General features: G+C 41.6%; 1 protein-coding gene and 1 long non-coding RNA gene across 2 annotated transcripts; one reads left to right on the forward strand and one right to left on the reverse strand.

Moving 5' to 3' along the window:
• Positions 1 to 1,770: 1,770 nt before the first annotated feature.
• Positions 1,771 to 3,680, reverse strand: LOC145876196 (E3 ubiquitin/ISG15 ligase TRIM25). Its single transcript, XM_082971987.1, has 2 exons — positions 2,993 to 3,680; positions 1,771 to 2,559 (listed from the first exon to the last, which is right to left on the reverse strand). Exons 1-2 carry the CDS (start codon positions 3,587 to 3,589, stop codon positions 2,359 to 2,361), a joined length of 798 nt encoding a protein of 265 aa, XP_082828113.1. The 5' UTR covers positions 3,590 to 3,680; the 3' UTR covers positions 1,771 to 2,358.
• A 14,211-nt stretch (positions 3,681 to 17,891) lies between these two features.
• On the forward strand, positions 17,892 to 19,805 carry LOC145876199 (uncharacterized). Its single transcript, XR_014391461.1, has 3 exons — positions 17,892 to 18,572; positions 18,731 to 18,825; positions 19,054 to 19,805. It is a non-coding gene; the product is annotated as an uncharacterized LOC145876199 (long non-coding RNA).
• Positions 19,806 to 26,049: the final 6,244 nt, after the last annotated feature.

The following is a 26,049-nucleotide window of genomic DNA, read 5'->3' on the forward strand; positions in this document are numbered from 1 at the left end:
ACGTTAAAGGAGCGTGGCGCCTCCTACTGTGCTGGAGTGTGTTCAATCACGGTTTACACCATTTCTAAATCCTCCTACCTAACTCAGTACTTCTGAGAAAATAAAAAAGATCCCTACTAACTTCTAATAGACCCTCCCCCATCCCCCAAATCCCTTCCAAACCCCCATCCAACCCCCCATCCAACCTCAATGACCCTACACTTCAATCTTTCCCTCTCTTCAACATCCTTACAACAATATAACAACACATGCTCCACCGTTTCATTGACAATACCCTCCAGACACAAACCATTCACATGCTGCCAACCACATGGAAGGACCAGTTCAATGTACAATGTCCTAAACACAATCGAGGAAACACCACCTCTTCCTTCCTAATCTGACCTATGAACCTTGTTCCACCGACCTTTAGAGGACATATAAATGCCGTCCCTTGTGCTCAGAGTCCCATCTCTTCTCCCACACATCTATCAAAATGTCTCTGATCTCACATTTGTCCTCACCTCTACCCAGTGGAACATTAATATATATTATATCTTGTTTTAAAGTTATGTTAGCTAACTAGTCTACAATTTCATTCCATTCCACACCTGAATGTGCTGGGACCCAGCAGAATCTCACTACTAGACCCATTCTCTCAATTCTCCATAATAACATTAATACCTCCAATAGTAGGTCACTCCTAATAGATTTACCAGATGATAAACTATTCAATACAGACAGAGAATCTGAGGATACTATAACTCTAACAGGCTGTACGTCCTCCACCCACTGGAGGACAACTATTATCACCAACAGTTCAACTGAGTACACTGACAGTTCATCTGTTAGTCTTCTACATATCTGCACATCACATTCAGGAAGGTAAACACCTGCTCCTGTGGGCCCACTATCTGGGCCCTTGGATCCATCTGTGAAAAGAGGTAAAAAAGCATAACAACTTCTACCAATGTAATTGTCAACCAGTTTCCCTTTATCACTGACTTCTGACCCAATCTTTCCTTTTGTCTACCAAGGTTAGATCAACAACAGGATCTGGGAGTAACCATGGAGGAACATCCCCTATCACCACAGAAAAGGGCCAACCTCCAACTCCCTGAAACTACTCTCATCAGCAAGCTTTCCAACTGTCCAACCAAAACCACTGCCTTGTCTACTAGTATATTCCCAACAGTCATCTAGAACAGTAGCAGTGTGATGCTCAACCTCACAGCCTTTCAACCCAATAAGCTAATGACAATTTATTACGTCGTATATCCAAAGGCATCTCACCTGCCTCAACTGGACTATAATATAAATCCATGATATTATGGGATACAAAATGGGAAAAGGGGAAATTATGATAATACTAAAAAACACCCTTCTAACTAACCCTACACTCATTAAAACCCACTACCCCCATTCCACTACTTTGACCCTATCTGCTCCTGCACCAGGCCAACTAACCCTACACTCATTAAAAACCCACTACCCCATTCCACTACTTTGACCCTATCTGCTCCTGCACCAGGCCAACTAACCCTACACTCATTAAAACCCACTACCCCATTCCACTACTTTGACCCTATCTGCTCCTGCACCAGGCCAACTAACCCTACACTCATTAAAACCCACTACCCCATTCCACTACTTTGACCCTATCTGCTCCTGCACCATGCCAACTAACCCTACACTCATTAAAACCCACTACCCCATTCCACTACTTTGACCCTATCTGCTCCTGCACCAGGCCAACTAACCCTACACTCATTAAAACCCACTACCCCATTCCACTACTTTGACCCTATCTGCTCCTGCACCAGGCCAACTAACCCTACACTCATTAAAACCCACTACCCCATTCCACTACTTTGACCCTATCTGCTCCTGCACCATGCCAACTAACCCTACACTCATTAAAACCCACTACCCCATTCCACTACTTTGACCCTATCTGCTCCTGCACCAGGCCAACTAACCCTACACTCATTAAAACCCACTACCCCCATTCCACTACTTTGACCCTATCTGCTCCTGCACCAGGCCAACAGCCTGGGAGGACGGGACACCACCACTCAACACACCCTGGAACTCTTCTGAAGTCAAATCTAGTATGACCAAATACTTCTCTGCAGCTGCCACCAAAACATATTTTTTTTCTGTGATTTACATTCCATTTCTGCGGTATAGTTGATAACCATTTGCTATGAACACTAAGAAGCCAACCTTACTGAAGCATATATCCCTCGTTGGCCCATCCCTCTGTGCTGTCACAGATCTACTACTCACAGGGATCCTCTCAGGATCCCTCAGCCTTGACCCATCCTCCTCTACTTTCTTCACTGCCTCAGCAGTGACAACCTGTTCCCAACAGTGGGGTCAGTGGGATTGGATAGGGGCCCCTCTACCTCTCTCTCTCTCTCTCTCTCTCTGACTGGAGGAGACAGGTGAAATGGTGTGTCTCCTCTGGTCAACAATACTCACCTTGAAAGACTCCACAGCCTGTTGGAGCTCCTTCAGCTCCTTCTCTCTCTCCTGGAATCTCTGCTGGACCTTCTGCTGACTCATCCCCAGCTGCCTCTGTGGAGAATCACTCTTCAATGAGCTATCAAGCTTTATTAGTCCAGTAGATCAATAGTATAGTAATGTGACATAGGGCCCATAGAGAGGAAGATCTAAAAAAATGGATGGTCCATTTACTAAATGATATGTATTTGTTGCTATGTGAATGATTATAGTTTTTATGGTAGGACTACATGTATCAACAGGTTGAGACTGAACTTTGGACTCATAAAAGGCCATTCAGAATGATAATAGTGTTTGACATTATAAAATGGTGATACATCTGGAGAATCTGGGTTGACATATCAATATACTCAAGGTTTGTGTTCATATTTGTTCTGCTGAGGATCAATTTCATTTCAATGATCTCATATTCAAACAGCCTTAGTTCCTACTGTATCTTTAATTCTTTGTTTATCAGACAGTCACCAACAAGTTGTTCTGGTCTTACCTGTTTCTCAGTCCTCTCTGCTGCAGCTGACACTGTATCATGGCCTTTATGTTCATCCACTGTACACATCAGACAGATACACTGCTGATCGGTACGACAGTAAACCTCCAGCAGTTTGTCGTGATGAGAGCAGATCTTCTCCTGTAGTTGTGCGGTGGCTTTGAACAGCTTGTGCTTCTTGAAAGCAGGAGATTCATAGTGAGGTTGGAGGTGAGTCTCACAGTAAGAGGCCAGACACACCAGACAGGACATGAGGGCTTTCTGCTTTCTGGTCCCAGTGCAGACATCACACGCCACATCTCCAGGTCCAGCATAGCACAGAGCAGGAGGGGGAGCAGCCTGGAGTCCTGTCTTCTTCAGTTTCTCCACCACCTCAGCCAACATGTTATTTTTACTCAGCGTAGGCCTCGGACTGAAGGTCTGTCTGCACTGAGGACAGCTATAGACCCCTTTCAGAACATCCTGATCCCAGCAGCCCTCAATACAGATTCTACAGTAACTGTGCCCACAGGCAGTAGTGACCGGCTCCTTCAGTAGATCCAGACAGACAGAACAACAGAACTGGTCCTGGTCCAGCAGAACTCCCTGTTGAGCCATTTGGACGGTTGTTCACTCTCACACAGACAGACGAGACAGAGACTCAGATCAGTTTCGTTTCCTCAGAAGAGAGTTTGTGGGAGGGGGAGGGATTTCCTGGTTCTGCCAGAGGGGTGGGGTTAGAGGGAGGGAGGGAGGGGTTAGAGGGAGGGAGGAAGAGAGAGAGGAACTGCAAGCAACATCAAGAGGGAGACAAATAGTTTTGTTCCAATGTTAGAGCCTTTAACATGGAATAAATGACATAATGAATCTTAAAATGTGATTTGTTAGAATATATGAAGGGTAACAGTTTTCTATGAAGTACGTATGTATCATTATTTTAATCACCTTTATAATGCCTTATAAATCAATAAGTCCTGAGGAGGTGTGATATATGGTTATTATACAGTACCACGGCTAAGGGCTGTTCTTAGACAAGACACAACACGGATTGAGAATTATCTAACACTTTCAACAATACAATCACGTTTTATTTCATTGGTTTCATACACATATTTATCAGATGTTATTGTGGGTGAAGTGAAATGCTTGTGTTCCTGGTTCCAACAGTGCAGTAATATCTAACAATGCTTGTGTTCCCAGCTCACAGAGGGCAAATCTAAAAAGTCAATGAAAATATTAGGACAAGCAATGTATATATATATATATATATATATATATATATATATATATATATACACTGTGTACTGTGATGTGATGCATAGACAATTTGGAGTACATCTGTAGTATATCTGAAGAATAGTAGATGTACAGCAGTAGTTATATAGGATGAACCATGACTAGAATACAGTATATACATATGAAGTGGACAGCAGTAGTTATATAGGATGAACCATGACTAGAATACAGTATATACATATGAAGTGGACAGCAGTAGTTATATAGGATGAACCAGGACTAGAATACAGTATATACATATGAAGTGGATAGCAGTAGTTATATAGGATGAACCATGATTAAAATACAGTATATACATATGAAGTGGATAGCAGTAGTTATATAGGATGAACCAGGACTAGAATACAGTATATACATATGAAGTGGACAGCAGTAGTTATATAGGATGAACCAGGACTAGAATACAGTATATACATATGAAGTGGACAGCAGTAGTTATATAGGATGAACCAGGACTAGAATACAGTATATACATATGAAGTGGGCAGCAGTAGTTATATAGGATGAACCATGACTAGAATACAGTATATACATATGAAGTAGACAGCAGTAGTTATATAGGATGAACCATGACTAGAATACAGTATATACATATGAAGTGGACAGCAGTAGTTATATAGGATGAACCATGACTAGAATACAGTATATACATATGAAGTGGATAGCAGTAGTTATATAGAATACAGTATATACATATGAAGTGGACAGCAGTAGTTATATAGGATGAACCATGACTAGAATACAGTATATACATATGAAGTGGGCAGCAGTAGTTATATAGGATGAACCATGACTAGAATACAGTATATACATTTTTATTCTATATAACTGGTTCATCCTATATAACTACTATACTACATATTTGATCCATATTACCTATACATCCCTTTACATTTATATATACACTACCGGTCAAAAGTTTTAGAACAATTAAGGCTTTTTCTTTATTTGTACTATTTTCAACATTGTAGAATAATAGTGAAGACATCAAGACTATGAAATATCAGATATGGAATCATGTAGTAACCAAAAAAAGTGTTATATTTATATATTTTATATTTGAGATTCTTCAAAGTAGCCACCCTTTGCCTTGATGACAGCTTTGCACAATCTTGGCATTCTCTCAACCAGCTTCATGAGATAGTCACCTGGAATGCATTTCAATTAACAGGTGTGCCTTGTTAAAGTTAATTTGTGGAATTTCTTTCCTTCTAAATGCATTTGAGCAAATCAGTTGTGTTGTGACATGGTAGGGTTGGTATACAGAAGACAGCCCTATTGGGTAAAAGACCAAGTCCACATTATGGCAAGAACAGCTCAAATAAGCAAAGAGAAACGACATGAATGTAAAAATAAAGAAAAACCCTTGAATGAGTAAGTGTGTCCCAACATTTGACTGGTACTGTATATATATATATACTCCAGACTGGTTCTGTGTGTGTATATATATATATATATATATATATATATATATATATATATATATATATACTCCAGACTGGTTCTGTGTATATATATATATACACTCCAGACTGGTACTGTGTGTATATATATATATATATACTCCAGACTGGTTCTGTGTATATATATATATATACTCCAGACTGGTACTGTGTATATGTGTGTATATATATATACTCCAGACTGGTTCTGTGTGTGTATATATATATATACTCCAGACTGGTTCTGTGTGTATATATATATACTCCAGACTGGTTCTGTGTATATGTGTGTGTATATATATGTGTGTGTATATATATATATATATATATATATATATATATATATACTCCAGACTGGTTCTGTGTGTGTGTGTGTGTATATATATATATATACACACATATATATATATACACACATATACACACAGTATATACTCAGTATATATATTTATATTCCAGGACTCCAACATTGCTCATCCTAATATTTCTATATTTCTTAATTCCTTTACTTTTTACTGTCACGTCCTGACCAGTAATAGGGGTTATTTGTTTTTGTAGTTTGGTCAGGACGTGGCAGGGGGTGTTTGTTTTAGGCGGTTCGGGCTATGTATTTAGGTAGAGGGGTGTTTGGTTTATGTGGTTCGGGCTATGTATTTAGGTAGAGGGGTGTTTGGTTTATGTGGTTCGGGCTATGTATTTAGGTAGAGGGGTGTTTGGTTTATGTGTTTCGGGCTATGTATTTAGGTAGAGGGGTGTTTGGTTTATGTGGTTCGGGCTATGTATTTAGGTAGAGGGGTGTTTGGTTTATGTGGTTCAGGCTATGTATTTAGGTAGAGGGGTGTTTGGTTTATGTGGTCCGGGGTTTGTTAGTCTATGTTCTATGTTAGTGTATTTCTATGTTCTGTCTTGTCTATTGTAGTTCTATGTTTAGTTAATTGGGGTTGGACCTTCAATTGGAGGCAGCTGGTTATCGTTGCCTCTGATTGAAGTTCCTATAATTAGGAGTTTGTTTGTCATGGGGTTTTGTGGCAGATTGTTGCTGTGTATAGCTTTGTGCCTTACTGGCCTGTTCTTTGTCCTTTAATAAAAGAAGATGAGTGTACATTTTCCCGCTGCGTCTTGGTCTAAACCCTACGACACCCGTGACATTTACATTAGGGTGTATTGTTAGATACTACTGCACTGTTGGAACCAGGAACACAAGCATTTCACTACACCCACAATAACATCTACTAAATATGTGTATGTGACCAATAACATTTTTATTTGATTGTATTTTTGAAAGTGTTACATAATTCTCAATCCGCTTTGCGTCGTGCCTAAAAACAGCACTTAGCCGTGGTACTGTATATTAGCCATATACTGTCACCACTTCCACCGAAGTCATTTCCTCTCCTTGTTCGGCGGTCGGCGTCACCGGTCTTCTAGTCATTGTCGATCCACTTTTTTTCATTTTCCATTTGTTTTGTCTTGTTTTCTTACACATCTGGTTTCCATTTCCATCATGAATTGTTGTGTATTTAACCCTCTGTTCCCCCCATGTCCTTGTGTGGAATTGTTTGTTTGTAAGTGCTTGTACTCTGTTACTGGTGCGCATTGGGTTTTGTACCCATGTAGGTTCGTTTTGTATTAAACTGCTCCGGCTATTACCTATCTCTGCTCTCCTGCGTCTGACTTCACTGCCACCAGGTCCGCAATCCTTACATATACCACACCTCCTCAGGCCTTATTGCTTATTAGAACACATAAGTGTATTATAAGGCATTATAAAGGTCATTAAAATAATTCTAATATGTACTTCATAGAAACGGTTACCCTTTATATTCTAATAACTCACATTTTAAGATTCATTATTTCATTTATTCCACGTTAAGGGCTCTAACCAAGGAACAAGACTATTTGTCTCCCTCTTGCTGTTGCATGCAGTTCCTCTCTCTTCCTCCCTCCCTCTAACCCCACCCCTCTGGCAGAACCAGGAAGTCCCTCCCCCTTCACAAACTCTCTTCTGAGGAAACGAAACTGATCTGAGTCTCTGTGTCGTCTGTCTATGTGAGAGTGAACAACCGTCCAAATGGCTCAACAGGGAGTTCTGCTGGACCAGGACCAGTTCTGTTGTTCTGTCTGTCTGGATCTACTGAAGGAGCCTGTCACTACTGCCTGTGGGCACAGTTACTGTAGGAGCTGTATTGAGGGCTGCTGGGATCAGGATGTTCTGAAAGGGGTCTATAGCTGTCCTCAGTGCAGACAGACCTTCAGTCCGAGGCCTACGCTGAGTAAAAATAACATGTTGGCTGAAATGTTGAAAAAGTGTTTTTAAATAGGCATGCTATCATTTGAAAATTAGTTGAAAGGCTAAGTGATTCTCCTCCTGACAAGAAGTTGACAGCCTTCAAACATAGAATATTTTTGGGTCAAAAAAAAGAATATACAGCTGTCTTTAGTAAGATCAAACTGAACTAACTGCTATCTTGAAATGTTGAAAAAGTGTTTTTAAATAGCTCAGTCTTATCACTCAATATGAGTCAAAATCTGTCACTTCCAGGACTGCTCATTTTGTCAAAAATGAAAAAATGAAAAAAATAACTACTCACAGCTGTGTTAAAACCTCTTGGGGATAGGGGGCAGTATTGAGAATTTTGAAAAAAAATATGTGCCCATTTTTAACTGCCTCCTACACCAACTCAGAAGCTAGAATATGCATATTATTGTTCAGGTTTGGATAGAAAACACTCTGAATTTTCTAAAACTGTTTGAATGGTGTCTGTAAGTATAACAGAACTCATATGGCAGTCAAAACCCTGAGACAAATTCTGACAGGAAGTGGATACCTGATGTGTTGAATTACCTTTAAGCTTATGCCATTGAAACACACAGGGGCTTATTAATCGTTGAGCACTTCCTATGGCTTCCACTAGATGTCACCAGTCTTTACAAAGTGTTTTTAGTCTTATACTGTGAGATCTGACCGAACAAGAGCCTTGGAACGGTGATGGCCGATTAGACTCTGGCGCGCGAGTTCATGTTGGGTAGTCTCGTTCCAATACGTTTTAAAAGAGAATGCAATCGTCCGCCTTGAATATTATTCATGTTCTGGTTAAAAAAGGCACTAATGATTTATGCTATACAACGTTCGACATGTTTGAACGAACGTAAATATTTTTTCTCCCTTCTTTCATGAAGAGAAGTCCGGCGGGCTTAGATCATGTGCTAACAACACGGAGCTTTTTGGACATAAATTATGAGCTTTTTCAAACAAAACTACATTTGTTATGGACCTGGGATTCCTGGAAGTGACATCTGATGAAGAGAATCAAAGGTAATGGATTATTTACATAGTATTTTCGATTTTAGATCTCTCCAACATGGCGGTTAGTCTGTATCTCAAAGCGTATTTTTCTGGGCGCAGTGCTCAGATTATTGCAAAGTGTGATTTCCCAGTAAGGTTATTTTTAAATCTGGCAATCCGGTTGCATTCAAGAGATGTAAATCTATAATTCTTTGAATGACAATATAATATTTTACCAATGTTTTCTAATTTTAATTATTTAATTTGAGGTGCTGATTTGACTGGCGGTATTGGAGGGAAAAGATTTCCTCAACATCAACGCCATAGTAAAACGCTGTTTTTGGATATAAATATGAACTTGATAGAACTAAAAATGCATGTATTGTCTAACATAATGTCCTAGGAGTGTCATCTGATGGAGATTGTCAAAGGTTAGTGCATAATTTTAGCTGATTTTATGGTTTTGGTGACGCCTGTCTTTGAATTGACAAAACATTACACACAACTATTGTCAATGTACTGTCCTAACATAATCTAACTTTATGCTTTCGCCGTAAAACCTTTTTGAAATCGGACAACGTGGTTAGATTAAGGAGATGTTTATCTTTCAAAGGGTGTAAGATAGTTGTATGTTTGAAAAATTAGAATTTTGACATTTATTTGGATTCAAATTTGCCGCTCTTGAAATGCACCTGCTGTTGATAGGGTGCACCACGGGTGGCACGCTAGCGTCCCACATAGCCCCAAGAGGTTAAACAGCGGTTGACATGCTTCGAAGTACGGTAATGGAATATTTAGAATTTTTTTTGTCACGAAATGCGCCATGCTCGTCACCCTTATTTACCCGTTCGGATAGTGTTTTGAACGCGCGAACAAAAAGCCGCTATTTGGATATAACAATGGATTATTTGGGACCAAACCAACATTTGTTATTGAAGTAGAAGTCCTGGGAGTGCATTCTGACGAAGAACAGCAAAGGTAATAACATTTTTCTTATAGTAAATCTGACTTTGGTGAGTGCTAAACTTGCTGGGTATCTAAATAGCTAGCCCTGTGATGCCGGGCTATCTACTGAGAATATTGCAAAATGTGCTTTCACTGAAAAGCTATTTTAAAATCGGACATATCGAGTGCATAGAGGAGTTCTGTATCTATAATTCTTAAAATAATTGTTATGCTTTTTGTGAACGTTTATCGTGAGTAATTTAGTAAATTCACCGGAAGTTTGCGGGGGTATGCTAGTTCTGAACGTCACATGCTAATGTAAAAAGCTGTTTTTTGATATAAATATGAACTTGATTGAACAAAACATGCATGTATTGTATAACATAATGTCCTAGGTGTGTCATCTGATGAAGATCATCAAAGGTTAGTGCTGCATTTAGCTGTCTTCTGGGTTTTTGTGACATTATATGCTAGCTTGAAAAATGGGTGTCTGATTATTTCTGGCTGGGTACTCTCCTGACATAATCTAATGTTTTGCTTTCGCTGTAAAGCCTTTTTGAAATCGGACAGTGTGGTTAGATTAATGAGAGTCTTGTCTTTAAAATAGTGTAAAATAGTCATATGTTTGAGAAATTGAAGTAATAGCATTTCTAAGGTATTTGAATAACGCGCCACAGGATTCCACTGGCTGTTACGTAGGTGGGACGATTTCGTCCCACCGGCCCTAGAGAAGTTAAGGAAGTGATTGAGGTGGAGACTTTTTCTCTCTTTCTTTCTTTCTTTCTTTCTTTCTTTCTTTCTTTCTTTCTTTCTTTCTTTCTTTCTTTCTTCTTCTTTCTTTCTTTCTTTCTTTCTTTATTTCTTTCTTTCTTTCTCTCTTTCTCTCTTTCTCTCTCTCTCTCGGAGGACCTGAGCCCTAGGACCATGCCTCAGGACTACCTGGCATGATGACTCCTTGCTGTCCCCAGTCCACCTGGCCGTGCTGCTGCTCCAGTTTCAACTGTTGTGCCTGCGGCTATGGAACCCTGACCTGTTCACCGGACGTGCTACCTGTCCCAGACCTGCTGTCCCAGACCTGCTGGAACCCTGACCTGTTCACCGGATGTGCTATCTGTCCCAGACCTGCTGTTTTCAACTCTCTAGAGACTGTAGGAGTGGTAGAGATACTCTCAATGATCGGCTATGTAAAGCCAACTGACATTTACTCTTGAGGTGCTGTCTTGTTGCACCCTCGACAACTACTGTGATGATTATTATTTGACCATGCTGGTCATTTATGAACATTTGAACATCTTGGCCATGTTCTGTTATAATCTCCACCCGGCACAGCCAGAAGAGGACTGGTCACCCCTCATAGCCTGGTTCCTCTCTAGGTTTCTTCCTAGGTTCTGGCCTTTCTACAGAGTTTTTCCTAGCCACCGTGCTTCTACACCTGTATTGCTTGCTGTTTGGGGTTTTAGGCTGGGTTTCTGTGCAGCACTTTGAGATATCAGCTGATGTAAGAAGGGCTATATAAATACATTTGATTTGATAAATTGGTTGAGAACTTGTTGGAGGCTATTTTGTTGCAATACCCATCTATGTTTAAAACCTGTTTTCTCTACAGGATGTTTCTGATCTGCCAATGGCCTGGGGAATGGCCAAGACCATTGTGTAAAAGGGGAGGAGTTGTGGTTTGTATGACTAACAATGTAGGCAGAGGAAGGTTGAGACCGGATTGTCATAGGTAACAGTAATGCCTCTGGCTCGGATGTACATGCATGGACGTGCACATCGTACCCCCTGGTTTAGCACCTCATGAAATACTCACAGAAAGACCCATGGGAATCCTAAACACCCCGTTCCCACAGAACAGTTTGACACTGACGGGTTGCGAGGATCAAATGGTAAGCTACTGTGCTGCACTCAACAATGTTCTGAAGTCTATTTTCCCCAGGATAAAAGTGGCTTTGCCTGAACCAAAAGGAGGACAGCTCCAAAAATTGCAGCCAGGAGATTGAGTGATCAACAAAGACCTCCGCAGAAAGACTTGGCACCAACAGCGCTGGACTGGTCCATTCCAGGTGCTCCTGATGGTTGCAGAGCGGTTGACGTGGGTTCACGCAAGCCACTGCAGGAAAGTGCCCCACAACCCAGAGGAAGATGCACCAGCCGATGAATCGTCATATGTGACCCCAGTGGCCATAGAAAGACCAGGACCGGACTCTATGCATCATTTCTTTTGCTTTCGTGGTCAGTCTTTTCATTGTTAGCTGTTGTCTGGGCCCTTGGACAAGTGACAACAATACAACTGAAGTATACAACACCAGCATAGTCCCACGGTGGGACTTAAATAACAGCCGCTCCAGCTCAAGCCAATGGCTCAGGACGGGAGTCCAGCTAATAATAGCTGCCCCGTTGTTTAACCTCTATGGGCTAGGTGGGACGCTAGCGTCCCCCCCGTGGTGCACTCCATCAACAGCAGGTGCATTTCAAGAGCGGCAAATTTGAAACCAAATAAATGTCAAAATTCAAATTTTTCAAACATACAACTATCTTACACCCTTTGAAAGATAAACATCTCCTTAATCTAACCACGTTGTCCGATTTCAAAAAGGTTTTACGGCGAAAGCATAAAGTTAGATTATGTTAGGAGAGTACATTGACAATAGCTGTGTGTAATGTTTTGTCAATTCAAAGACAGGCGTCACCAAAACCATAAAACCAGCTAAAATGATGCACTAACGTTTGACAATCTCCATCAGATGACACTCCTAGGACATTATGTTAGACAATACATGCATTTTTAGTTCTATCAAGTTCATATTTATATCCAAAAACAGCGGTTTACTATGGCGTTGATGTTCAGGAAATCGTTTCCTTCCAATAACCGGCAGTCAAGTCAGCACCACAAATTAAATAATTAAAATTAGAAAACATTGGTAAAATATTATATTGTCATTTAAAGAATTATAGATTTACATCTCTTGAACGCAATCAACTTGCCAGATTTAAAAATAACCTTACTGGGAAATCACACTTTGCAATAATCTGAGCACTGCGCCCAGAAAAATACGCGTTGCGATACAGACTAGACGTCATGTTGGGGAGATCTAAAATCGAAAATACTATGTAAATAATCCATTACCTTTGATTCTCTTCATCAGATGTCACTTCCAGGTATCACAGGTCCATAACGAATGTAGTTTTGTTCAAAAAAGCTCATCATTTATGTCCAAAAATCTCCGTCTCGTTAGCACATGATGTAAGCCAGCCGGACTTCTCGTCATGAACGAGGGGAAAAAATATATTTCCGTTCGTTCAAACATGTCAAACGTTGTATAGCATAAATAATTAGGGCCTTTTTTAACCAGAACATGAATAATATTCAAGGTGGACGAATGCATACTCTTTTATAACGTATTGGAACGAGGGTACCCAACATGAACTCGCGCGCCAGGTGTCTAATGGGCCATCATCGTTCCATGGCTCTTGTTCGGTCAGATCTCCCTCCAGAAGACTCAAAACACTTTGTAAAGGCTGGTGACATCTAGTGGAAGCAATAGGAAGTGCCAAAATATTCCTCAGCCCCTGTGTTTTTCAATGGGATAGGTTTAAAGGTAATACAACACATCAGGTATCCACTTCCTGTCAGAAAATGTCTCAGGGTTTTGCCTGCCAAATGAGTTCTGTTATACTCACAGACACCATTCAAACAGTTTTAGAAACTTTAGAGTGTTTTCTATCCATATATAATAAGTATATGCATATTCTAGTTACTGGGTAGGATTAGTAACCAGATTAAATCGGGTACATTTTTTTTTATCCAGCCGTGCAAATACTGCCCCCTAGCCTTAACAGGTTAAAGGTAATTCAACACATCAGGTATCCACTTCCTGTCAGAAAATGTCTCAGGGTTTTGCCTGCCAAATGAGTTCTGTTATACTCACAGACACCATTCAAACAGTTTTAGAAACTTTAGAGTGTTTTCTATCCATATATAATAAGTATATGCATATTCTAGTTACTGGGTAGGATTAGTAACCAGATTAAATCGGGTACATTTTTTTATCCAGCAGTGAAAATACTGCCCCCTAGCCCCAACAGGTTAAAGCATTGGGGGGGATTTTTCTTACACTAGTACATTATCTGTGTAAATGGCTTCTGTTGAGCCACTGAGTGTTTTACCTTCACATGGTGCAAAACAGGGAATCATTAAACAATGAAAACAGTTCTACAGAAGTACACTCTTCATCTGTACAAAGAGGACAATCATCACGCCGATGCATCAATCTCCGTCTTCTTAACCTGTTAGGGCTAGGGGGCAGTATTGACACGGCTGGATAAAAAACATACCCGATTTAATCTGGTTACCACTCCTACCCAGTAACTAGAATATGCATATGCTAGTTCTGAACGTCACATGCTAATGTAAAAAGCTGGTTTTTGATATAAATATGAACTTGATTGAACAAAACATGCATGTATTGAATAACATAATGTCCTAGGGTTGTCATCTGATGAAGATCATCAAAGCTTAGTGCTGCATTTAGCTGTCTTCTGGGTATATGTGACATTATATGCTAGCTTGAAAAATGGGTGTCTGATTATTTCTGGCTGGGTACTCTGCTGACATAATCTAATGTTTTGCTTTCGTTGTAAAGCCTTTTTGAAATCGGACAGTGTGGTTAGATTAACGAGAGTCTTGTCTTTAGAATGGTGTAAAATAGTCATATGTTTGAGAAATTGAAGTAATAGCATTTCTAAGGTATTTGAATAATGCGCCACAGGATTCCACTGGCTGTTACGTAGGTGGGACGATTTCGTCCCACCTACCCTAGAGAGGATAAACCGCAGCCGTCGACACAGCAGTTCTTAAAATTGGATGTAAACATAGACAACGCTGTATTAAAATTGTCAGTGTAGAGCACCAGTGAAAGGGATTTCGAAATGGGAGAAGTTAGGAGCAATTTATATAAGGACGGTATTTGGTATCATGATAAGTTACCAATACTACCTAAGTCATTGTTTAGAGATGCGGCAAGATTGACACATGGGCAGAGCCATGTGTCAACAGGGGGATAGTAGAGCAGGTTCGGAAACACTTTGTGGCCTATTGGATAACGAACTACTTAAAAAAAACATTTTTTATAATAGATAAGCATATTAAATGGGAAGAAGTGGTCACAACTTACTGGGTGGACACGATTAGGGTAGTTGGTTTACTACCGGGGGCCAGCACAGAAAAAAATGTATGAAATTGTATGAAATGTATGCATTCACTACTGTAAGTCGCTCTGGATAAGAGCGTCTGCTAAATGACTAAAAATGTAAATGTAAAATGTAGGATCTCTCTCTTAAATAATGGATTACATTTTAGCTGATCAGGTAAACCATATAGAATGCCAGAGTTAGGGAGGCCAGAACAGGTAGACATAGAAGTTGAAGATACACTAACAGAACACATGGTTAACCAAACCCGTATGTCCGAGACTTTGTGTCCAACAGGTGAATTACAGGAGAAGATGATTCACTCAATCCAACCAGGAGACTGGGTGTGGATCCAGTCCCTGAGGAGAAAAGAACTGGAAGCAGCCACGGTGGGAGGGCCCATACCAAGTGTTCCTGGTAATAGCCTTTGTGGTGAGAATAGCTGAAAGAGCTACCTGGGTTCATATCACACATTGCGGGAGGGTAAGACACACTGACACTGTCGAACAATCACAGAGTTAGGAGAAGAACCGAATACCAATAAGGTTCGGGGGTTACCTCTCTAATGAAGATTTCCAAACCCGCCCGATCCTCACTGTGTGCGTTCATAGAAGTGAAAGTGTGGGTTGGCCTCTAGCCGGTGATATATTCTCCGGGAGGGGGTGGGGCTTTACAGGGGTACTGGTCAGTCTGAGCTGTCTGATTGTGGGAGCCATATTCCTAATACACCATGAACCACTCGAGAAGTCAGAAAGTTGTAACTTGACCCATAGTGTAGAAGATGAGGAGTTTTTATGGCCTAGGTACAAAAGGTCACTCGATCTGGATAAAAAGGAAGTGAGATTAGAGTTAGGGAAGGATGTCTCAATAGAGTTCTATGCAGACCAAATGGGGTCCCTAACCTCCTGGCAGTCTAGGACTCGGACTTCATGGGGAAGATATCTGTGTAGATCCCGGTGTAACTCATGGAATCATAGCTCACACAGAGAGAGAAGGCTATGTCAATCCACACACCCAATATAGAAACAGATGGAATATAGTGAAGGCCAGGGTTTTTGACTGCAATCCAGAGCAAGGGAAGTATTGCTTGAAGATAGGAATGACCATTAAAAGCATAAAGAAAGAGGATTTAGGGTTATGGTATGTTGGCCTTGACCAGACCATTGTCGACACTGCGGTACCATTCCGAGTAGTAGAGGTTAGGACAGGAGATAGTTCTACCGCCAGCCAGAATACCAGTAGTACCCCTGATAAAACTGACATTACCCGTGTAGTCATCCAGAGCCAAGGACCGGTGAGGATAGTTCAGACGAAAGATCTTAACCTGTTGGGTCTAGGGGGCAGCATTTGCACGTCTGGATAAAAAAAATGTACCCGATTTAATCTGGTTACTAATCCTACCCAGTAACTAGAATATGCATATACTTATTATATATGGATAGAAAACACTCTAAAGTTTCTAAAACTGTTTGAATGGTGTCTGTGAGTATAACAGAACTCATTTGGCAGGCAAAACCCTGAGACATTTTCTGACAGGAAGTGGATACCTGATGTGTTGTATTGACTTTAAACCTATCCCATTGAAAAACACAGGGGTTTAGGAATATTTTGGCACTTCCTATTGCTTCCACTAGATGTCACCAGCCTTTACAAAGTGTTTTGAGTCTTCTGGAGGGAGATCTGACCGAACAAGAGCCATGGAACGATGATGGCCCATTAGACACCTTGCGCGCGAGTTGATGTTGGGTACCCTCGTTCCAATACGTTATAAAAGAGTATGCATTCGTCCACCTTGAATATTATTCATGTTCTGGTTAAAAAAGGCCCTAATTATTTATGCTATACAACGTTTGACATGTTTGAACGAACGGAAATATATTTTTTCCCCTCGTTCATGACGAGAAGTCCCGCTGGCTTACATCATGTGCTAACGAGACGGAGATTTTTGGACATAAATGATGAGCTTTTTTGAACAAAACTACATTCGTTATGGACCTGTGATACCTGGAAGTGACATCTGATGAAGAGAATCAAAGGTAATGGATTATTTACATAGTATTTTCGATTTTAGATCTCCCCAACATGACGTCTAGTCTGTATCGCAACGCGTATTTTTCTGGGCGCAGTGCTCAGATTATTGCAAAGTGTGATTTCCCAGTAAGGTTATTTTTAAATCTGGCAAGTTGATTGCGTTCAAGAGATGTAAATCTATAATTCTTTAAATGACAATATAATATTTTACCAATGTTTTCTAATTTTAATTATTTAATTTCTGACGCTGACTTGACTGCCGGTTATTGGAGGGAAACGATTTCCTCAACATCAATGCCATAGTAAAACGCTGTTTTTGGATATAAATATCAACTTGATAGAACTAAAAATGCATGCATTGTCTAACATAATGTCCTAGGAGTGTCATCTGATGGAGATTGTAAAAGGTTAGTGCATCATTTTAGCTGGTTTTATGGTTTTGGTGACCCTGTCTTTGACTTGACAAAACATTACACACAACTCTTGTAAATGTACTGTCCTAACATACTCTAAATTTATGCTTTCGCCGTAAAACCTTTTTGAAATCGTAAAACGTGGTTAGATTAAGGAGATGTTTATCTTTCAAATGGTGTAACATAGTTGTATTTTTGAAAAATGTGAATTTTGACATTTATTTGGATTCAAATTTGCCGCTCTTGAAATGCACCTGCTGTTGATGGAGTGCACCACGGGTGGCACGCTAGTGTCCCACCTAGCCCCAAGAGGTTAAGAAGGTAGAGCAGGGCTTTATTATGGACAGACTTCTCCCATTCTTAGCTACTGTCGTATCAATATGTTTTGACCATGGCAGTTTACAATCCAGGGTTACTCCAAGCAGTTTAGTCACCTCAACTTGCTCAATTTCCACATTATTCATTACGAGATGAACAGGTGAGCAGTACGCGTCTATGTAATGAGAGCATGAACAGTGTGAGGACCGTTAAAACGTCTTAGGGCTAGGGGGCAGTTTTCGGAAGTTCGGAGAGTCTGGCGAGCCCAAAGTAAAATGCCTGTTACTCAGGCCCAGAAGCTATGCATATAATTGGTAGATTTGGAAAGAAAACACTCTGACGTTTCCAAAATTGTTAAAACTGTATGTGGTACTGTATGTGGATGATCAGGGCTTTATTCAGAAAAAGTTTCTTGGGCTACTTTGATTTGCCAAGTGGGCGAGATGTGAATTCCGTGTTTAATTTCATGGACAAACTTGTTGTTCAAACCTACGATGGCTCACCTTCAAGGGAACGTATCTGCTATTTGTATTTCCAGCTAAGTCCCCTCCTGTTCCATGGTTTAACAAGCGATGACCACTCTACTTCCATTGTCAACTAACTCCTCACATGAACTGGAAGCCACGTCTCATGTGGCCCACTCAACCACTGGCACATTGAATGTTTCCTCTCCAAGCACGGTGAGGGAACCCCTGTTAATTTTCTCTCATTACTTTATGTAGAGTCAATCACAAACACAATCACATTATTACACATCTATGATTTGACTCCTTGCTTGGACTAACTCATTCTTAGCTCTTTTGTCTCACTGTGTAGTGTTTTTGTGTTGTCTTCCCAGTCAAACCCTGCCCTGCACTGGTCAAGCCTCTGAACACCTCAACTCATGCCTCATACCCTCATTCAATCACTGCTGTGATCCCTTCCCAAAATGGTGTAAGTAGCCCTCTCATTCCTATTCCCCATAATATTGTACTATAAGTGTCTTTATTAAATGCTTTAGGTTAAAATAATTACTCTTTGACGATTTTTGAAACACATTTTTGACATCTCTGTGCGTTCTGCTCCTATACTGTGGGTCTCCCATCCTCCTCAACAACAGACATGTCTAATAACGTGTAATACAATTCATCATTAATAATTCTGCAAGTTTTCTGTTTTCAGAAGCCTGATTCTACTCACTGTGGTAGTGTGGAAGTGTTGAGCTGTATTATTTGGCCTGTGGTCCTGTTGTCCCCAGTCCCAGTGGTGAAGATAATGTCTTAATTGAGCTTCTTGTCTGTGACTGAGATACGTAATCTGCACATTTACTAAAACGTCAGCTCTCATCTCTCCCAATGTTCTCAATGTCAAACAATGAAGGCCGGGTAGTTTTTTTTCATGATTGCAACCCAGGTCATTTTAGTCGGCTGGACCTCGCTACATATTCGTCGCCAGACCCACTGGCTCCAGGTCATCTACAAGTCTATGCTAGGTAAAGCTCTGCCTTATCTCAGCTCACTGGTCACGATAACAACACACACTCGTAGCAAGCGCTCCAGCAGGTACATCTCACTGGTCATCCCCAAAGCCAACACCTCCTTTGGCCGCCTCTCCTTCCAGTTCTCTGCTGCCAATGACTGGAATGAATTGCAAAAATCGCTGAAGCCGGAGACTTATTGCTCCCTCACTAACTTTAAACATCAGCTATCTGAGCAGCTAACCGATCGCTGCAGCTGTACATAGTCCATCTGTAAATAGCCCAACCAATCTACCTACCTCATCATTGTTTTTATTTACTTTGCTGCTCTTTTGCACACCAGTATCACTACTTGCACATCATCATCTGCTCATCTATCACTCCAGTGTTAACCTCTTGGGGCTAGGTGGGACGCTAGCGTGCCACCCGTGGTGCACTCCATCAACAGCAGGTGCATTTCAAGAGCGGCAAATTTGAATCCAAATAAATGTCAAAATTCTAATTTTTCAAAAATACAACTATGTTACACCATTTGAAAGATAAACATCTCCTTAATCTAACCACGTTTTACGATTTCAAAAAGGTTTTACGGCGAAAGCATAAATTTAGAGTATGTTAGGACAGTACATTTACAAGAGTTGTGTGTAATGTTTTGTCAAGTCAAAGACAGGGTCACCAAAACCATAAAACCAGCTAAAATGATACACTAACCTTTTACAATCTCCATCAGATGACACTCCTAGGACATTATGTTAGACAATGCATGCATTTTTAGTTCTATCAAGTTGATATTTATATCCAAAAACAGCGTTTTACTATGGCATTGATGTTGAGGAAATCGTTTCCCTCCAATAACCGGCAGTCAAGTCAGCGTCACAAATTAAATAATTAAAATTAGAAAACATTGGTAAAATATTATATTGTCATTTAAAGAATTATAGATTTACATCTTTTGAACGCAATCAACTTGCCAGATTTAAAAATAACCTTACTGGGAAATCACACTTTGCAATAATCTGAGCACTGTGCCCAGAAAAATACGCGTTGCGATACAGACTAGACGTCATGTTGGGGAGATCTAAAATCGAAAATACTATGTAAATAATCCATTACCTTTGATTCTCTTCATCAGATGTCACTTCCAGGTATCACAGGTCCATAACGAATGTAGTTTTGTTCAAAAAAGCTCATCATTTATGTCCAAAAATCTCCGTCTCGTTAGCACATGATGTAAGCCAGCCGGACTTCTCGTCATGAACGAGGGGAAAAAATATATTTCCGTTCGTTCAAACATGTCAAACGTTGTATAGCATAAATCATTAGGGCCTTTTTTAACCAGAACATGAATAATATTCAAGGTGGACGAATGCATAGTCTTTTATAACGTATTGGAACGAGGGTACCCAACATGAAGTAGCGCGCCAGGTGTCTAATGGGACATCACCGTTCCATGGCTCTTGTTCGGTCAGATCTCCCTCCAGAAGACTCAAAACACTTTGTAAAGGCTGGTGACATCTAGTGGAAGCAATAGGAAGTGCCAAAATATTCCTAAACCCCTGTGTTTTTCAATGGGATAGGTTTAAAGTCAATACAACACATCAGGTATCCACTTCCTGTCAGAAAATGTCTCAGGGTTTTGCCTGCCAAATGAGTTCTGTTATACTCACAGACACCATTCAAACAGTTTTGGAAACTTTAGAGTGTTTTCTATCCATATATAATAAGTATATGCATATTCTAGTTACTGGGTAGGATTAGTAACCAGATTAAATCGGGTACATTTTTTTTATCCAGACGTGCAAATGCTGCCCCCTAGACCCAACAGGTTAATCTGCTAAATTGTGATTACTTTGCTACTATGGCCTATTTATTGCCATAAGTCCTCACGCCATTTGCACAACCTGTATATAGACTTTTTTTAAATTTTGTGTTGACTGTACACTTGTTTATTCTATGTAACTCTGTGTTGTTGTTTCTGTCACACTGCTTTGCTTTATTCTTGGCCAGGTCGCAGTTGTAAATGAGAACTTCTCAACTAGCAACCTTGTTAAATAAAGTTGAAATAATAAAAATAAAAATATCCTATATCATAATGAGTCAGATTACATGGAGAGGGGGGACCTGATCCTAGATCATAATGAATCAGATTACATGGAGAGGGGGGACCTGATCCTATATCATAATGAATCAGATTACATGGAGAGGGGGGGACCTGATCCTAGATCATAATGAATCAGATTACATGGAGAGGGGGGACCTGATCCTAGATCATAATGAATCAGATTACATGGAGAGGGGGGACCTGATCCTAGATTATAATGAGTCAGATTACATGGAGAGGAGGGACCTGATCCTAGATCATAATGAGTCAGATTACATGGAGAGGAGGGACCTGATCCTAGATCATAATGAATCAGATTACATGGAGAGGGGGACCTGATCCTAGATCATAAATAATCAGATTACATGGAGAGGGGGGGACCTGATCCTAGATTATAATGAATCAGATTACATGGAAAGACGGATATATATAATATAGGCTACTATTTTTTAAATATTTAATATGCCATAAACTATTGTTTTTTTAACAGTTTCATTAATTCATTGTAATTAACTTAATCATTATGACACACCCCTCTCTATTGTCATTGGTTGCACTAATTGCACTGTTTGTCAACATAACCTGGTTCAAGTATTGATGACATCACCCTGAAGAAGGCACAGTGATGCTGAAACGTTGGTAAATATCCAATAAATTACTGGGAGTTTATATATGGAGTGTGGGATTCTCTTTATTTTGATAGTTTATAACTCTTATGTAGTTGCCATCTTTTTGTGTTTTTCAGGCAGCCTGGGAAAGAACTGAAAAAACTCACTAAAGAGTCAAGACAGAGACACCAGAAAGACCCAAGAAGACTTGGACGCAGCATCAGAGGACAGAGAGGGATGTTCAGAACTCACTCAGTCTGGTCAGTTGGTGAGGGTAGACTTGGAGGCTGCTTACCTGACACGAAGTCTGGAGGACATGGAGGAAGTCCCCCCTCCTCTCCCCTACCTTCCCTATACCCCCCTCCTCTCCCCTACCTTCCCTATACCCCCCTGTCCCCTACCTTCCCTATACCCCCCTCCTCTCCCCTACCTTCCCTATACCCCCTCCTCTCCCATACCTTCCCTATACCCCCCTCCTCTCCCCTACCTTCCCTATACCCCCTCCTCTCCCCTACCTTCCCTATACCCCCCCCTCTCCTCTACCTTCCTATACCCCCTCCTCTCCCCTACCTTCCCTATACCCCCTCCTCTCCCCTACCTTCCCTATACCCCCCTCCTCTCCCCTACCTTCCCTATACCCCCCTCCTCTCCCCTACCTTCCCTATACCCCCCTCCTCTCCCCTACCTTCCCTATACCCCCCCTCTCCCCTACCTTCCCTATACCCCCTCCTCTCCCCTACCTTCCCTATACCCCCTCCCCTACCTTCCCTATACCCCCTCCTCTCCCCTACATTCCCTATACCCCCTCCTCTCCCCTACATTCCCTATACCCCCTCCTCTCCCCTACATTCCCTATACCCCCTCCTCTCCTCTACCTTCCCTATACCCCCTCCTCTCCCCTACCTTCCCTATACCCCCTCCTCTCCCCTACCTTCCCTATACCCCCTCCTCTCCTCTACCTTCCCTATACCCCCTCCTCTCCCCTACCTTCCCTATACCCCCCCTCCTCTCCCCTACCTTCCCTATACCCCCTCCTCTCCCCTACCTTCCCTATACCCCCTCCTCTCCCCTACCTTCCCTATACCCCCTCCTCTCCCTTATACCCCCTCCTCTCCCCTACCTTCCCTATACACCCTCCTCTCCCTTATACCCCCTCCTCTCCCCTATAACCCCTCCTCTCCCCTACCTTCCCTATACCCCCCTCCTCTCCCCTACCTTCCCTATAACCCCTCCTCTCCCCTACCTTCCCTATACCCCCTCCTCTCCCCTATCTTCCCTATACCCCCTCCTCTCCCCTACCTTCCCTATACCCCCTCCTCTCCCCTACCTTCCCTATAACCCCTCCTCTCCCCTACCTTCCCTATACCCTCCTCCTCTCCCCTACCTTCCCTATACCTCCCCTCCTCTCCCCTACCTTCCCTATACCTCCCCTCCTCTCCCCTACCTTCCCTATACCCCCTCCTCTCCCCTACCTTCCCTATACCCCCTCCTCTCCCCTACCTTCCCTATACCCCCTCCTCTCCCCTACCTTCCCTATACCCCCCCTCCTCTCCCCTACCTTCCCTATACCCCTCTCCTCTCCCCTACCTTCCCTATACCCCCTCCTGTCCCCTACCTTCCCTATACCCCCTCCTCTCCTCTACCTTCCCTATACCCCCCTCCTCTCTCCTACCTTCCCTATACCCCCTCCTCTCCCCTACCTTCCCTATACCCCCTCCTCTCCCCTACCTTCCCTATAACCCCTCCTCTCCCCTACCTTCCCTATAACCCCTCCTCTCCCCTACCTTCCCTATACCCCCTCCTCTCCCCTACCTTCCCTATACCCCCCTCCTGTCCCCTACCTTCCCTATACCCCCCCCCCCCCCCATTATGTTGGACCATCATGTTTATTTTTTTTAATCTTGTCTTTGTTTGTGATCAGGTTAGAAGAGAATGACTCCTCAACCCAAGAGGCCCTGGAGCAGCTGTGATAAGGTTAAAAGAGAATGACTCCTCAACCCAAGAGGTCCTGGAGCAGCTGTGATCAGGTTAGAAGAGAATGACTCCTCAACCCAAGAGGCCCTGGAGCAGCTGTGATCAGGTTAGAAGAGAATGACTCCTCAACCCAAGAGGCCCTGGAGCAGCTGTGAGAGAGCAGCAGTGTGGAAGCATTTGGGGAAATTTAAGGAAGGTTTCCTGGAAAAGAGGATTGACTGTTACGTAAAGGGTCAGAGCCACTGATTGGACAAAATATTAAGGATACCTTCCTAATATTGAGGTACGCCTGGTCAGTTTGTCATGGAAAGAAAGGTGTCCTTAATGTTTTGTGTTAATTACATAATAATGATACATTTATGGATTGTTTTATGTAGCCTATTGTTTTCTATTTATTCAACCTGCCATCTACCCACCTGGGGATTGAGGGTTATGAGAGAACCCCCACATTACAAGCTTCTATTTATTCAACCTGCCATCTACCCACCTGGGGACTGAGGGTTATGAGAGAACCCCCACATCACTAGCTTCTCTTTATTCAACCTGCCATCTACCCACCTGGGGACTGAGGGTTATGAGAGAACCCCCACATCACTAGCTTCTCTTTATTCAACCTGCCATCTACCCACCTGGGGACTGAGGGTTATGAGAGAACCCCCACATCACTAGCTTCTCTTTATTCAACCTGCCATCTACCCACCTGGGGACTGAGGGTTATGAGAGAACCCCCACATCACTAGCTTGCATGTTTTGCAGTCTTGTAAAGATAAGGAGGGGACGACTGGGAGGCAGGTTGGCATTTATTGTTATGAATCTTGCCCTGGAGGCAGGTTGGCATTTATTGTCATGAATCTTGCCCTGGAGGCAGGTTAGCATTTATTGTCATGAATCTTGCCCTGGAGGCAGGTTGGCATTTATTGTCATGAATCTTGCCCTGGAGGCAGGTTAGCATTTATTGTCATGAATCTTGCCCTGGAGGCAGTTCAGCAAAGTATTCCCTAGCTGGCACAGGCACAAAGTAATACAATCAGATTTTAATCCTAACCTCAACCCTAACCACACTGCTAATCCTTCCCTTAAATTAAGACCATAAAACAACATTATTTTCAACAGCCATTTCTGACTTTGCAGCTGACATATCTAGAAGAAAAATCTCACAGTTCTGCCTCCAGGTCAAGATTCATGCCAAACGTCAACATGAGACAGGGAGAAGCAATGTAAAAATCAATAACGAAATTGTTTTCACAATTAACATGCTTTTTCTTGTTTCAAGTATGTTTTATTATGAAAAGTACAATATAACCATGTATACTTGTACAACTATGAAGCGTATGTCCACATATAATTGTACAATTGGTTTTTCCAACATAAAAGACAAGAAATGATCACATTGGTATTTTAACGGTGTTATTGTAAGAGTTTAAATGTTTAAACAGAGGATACATCTAAAACAGGATAAAACAAGTGCAGTATGTTGTGAGAATGTTACTTTAACGTCGACTCATAACGTCACACTATAACTTCATGGGAGTCTTGTGGAAAGACTGCATGTTGTTTTGGGTGGATTGAGTGACGTCTTCATCAACATTTTGCAGAATATTCCGGTAGTATTTTCACCTCTTGTTGGCTGCAGACATTCATAAGGAGTTCCAGTAGTTTATTTGCCATTTGCAGGTATTAAAAGTAATACATACACTGTAATTCCTTGTTGGATCTCTCTCACATACAGGACAGTACATACCAGAGGAGGCTGCTGAGGGCAGGACGGCTCATAATAATGTCTGGAACAGAGTGAATGAAATGGAACACATGGAAACCACGTGTTTGATACCATTCCACTTATTCCACTCCAGCCATTACAAGCCTGTCCTCCCTAAATAAGGTCCCACCAACCTCCAGTGGTACAAACACAAACAGTAAAATATATCATAAAAAATGCAAAGTGGTAAAAGATCAGAAAAGGAACCCAAAAGGTTCAGTCATGTTGTAATAGTCTGATGACAACAGTTTAGGTTGAT

This window comes from Salmo salar, unplaced genomic scaffold (genome assembly GCF_965601325.2).
Source record: "Salmo salar unplaced genomic scaffold, fSalSal1 ptg000472l, whole genome shotgun sequence".
NCBI classification, from domain to species: Eukaryota; Metazoa; Chordata; class Actinopteri; order Salmoniformes; family Salmonidae; genus Salmo; species Salmo salar.

Bases quoted from the DNA above. Each gene is read 5' to 3' on its own strand.
- LOC145876196 (XM_082971987.1), bottom strand. From the start codon at position 3,589: ATGGCTCAACAGGGAGTTCTGCTGGACCAGGACCAGTTCTGTTGTTCT. The intron at 2,560-2,992 runs GTAAGACCAGAA...GATTCTCCACAG, and splicing joins CAGAGAGGACTGAGAAACAG to AGGCAGCTGGGGATGAGTCA.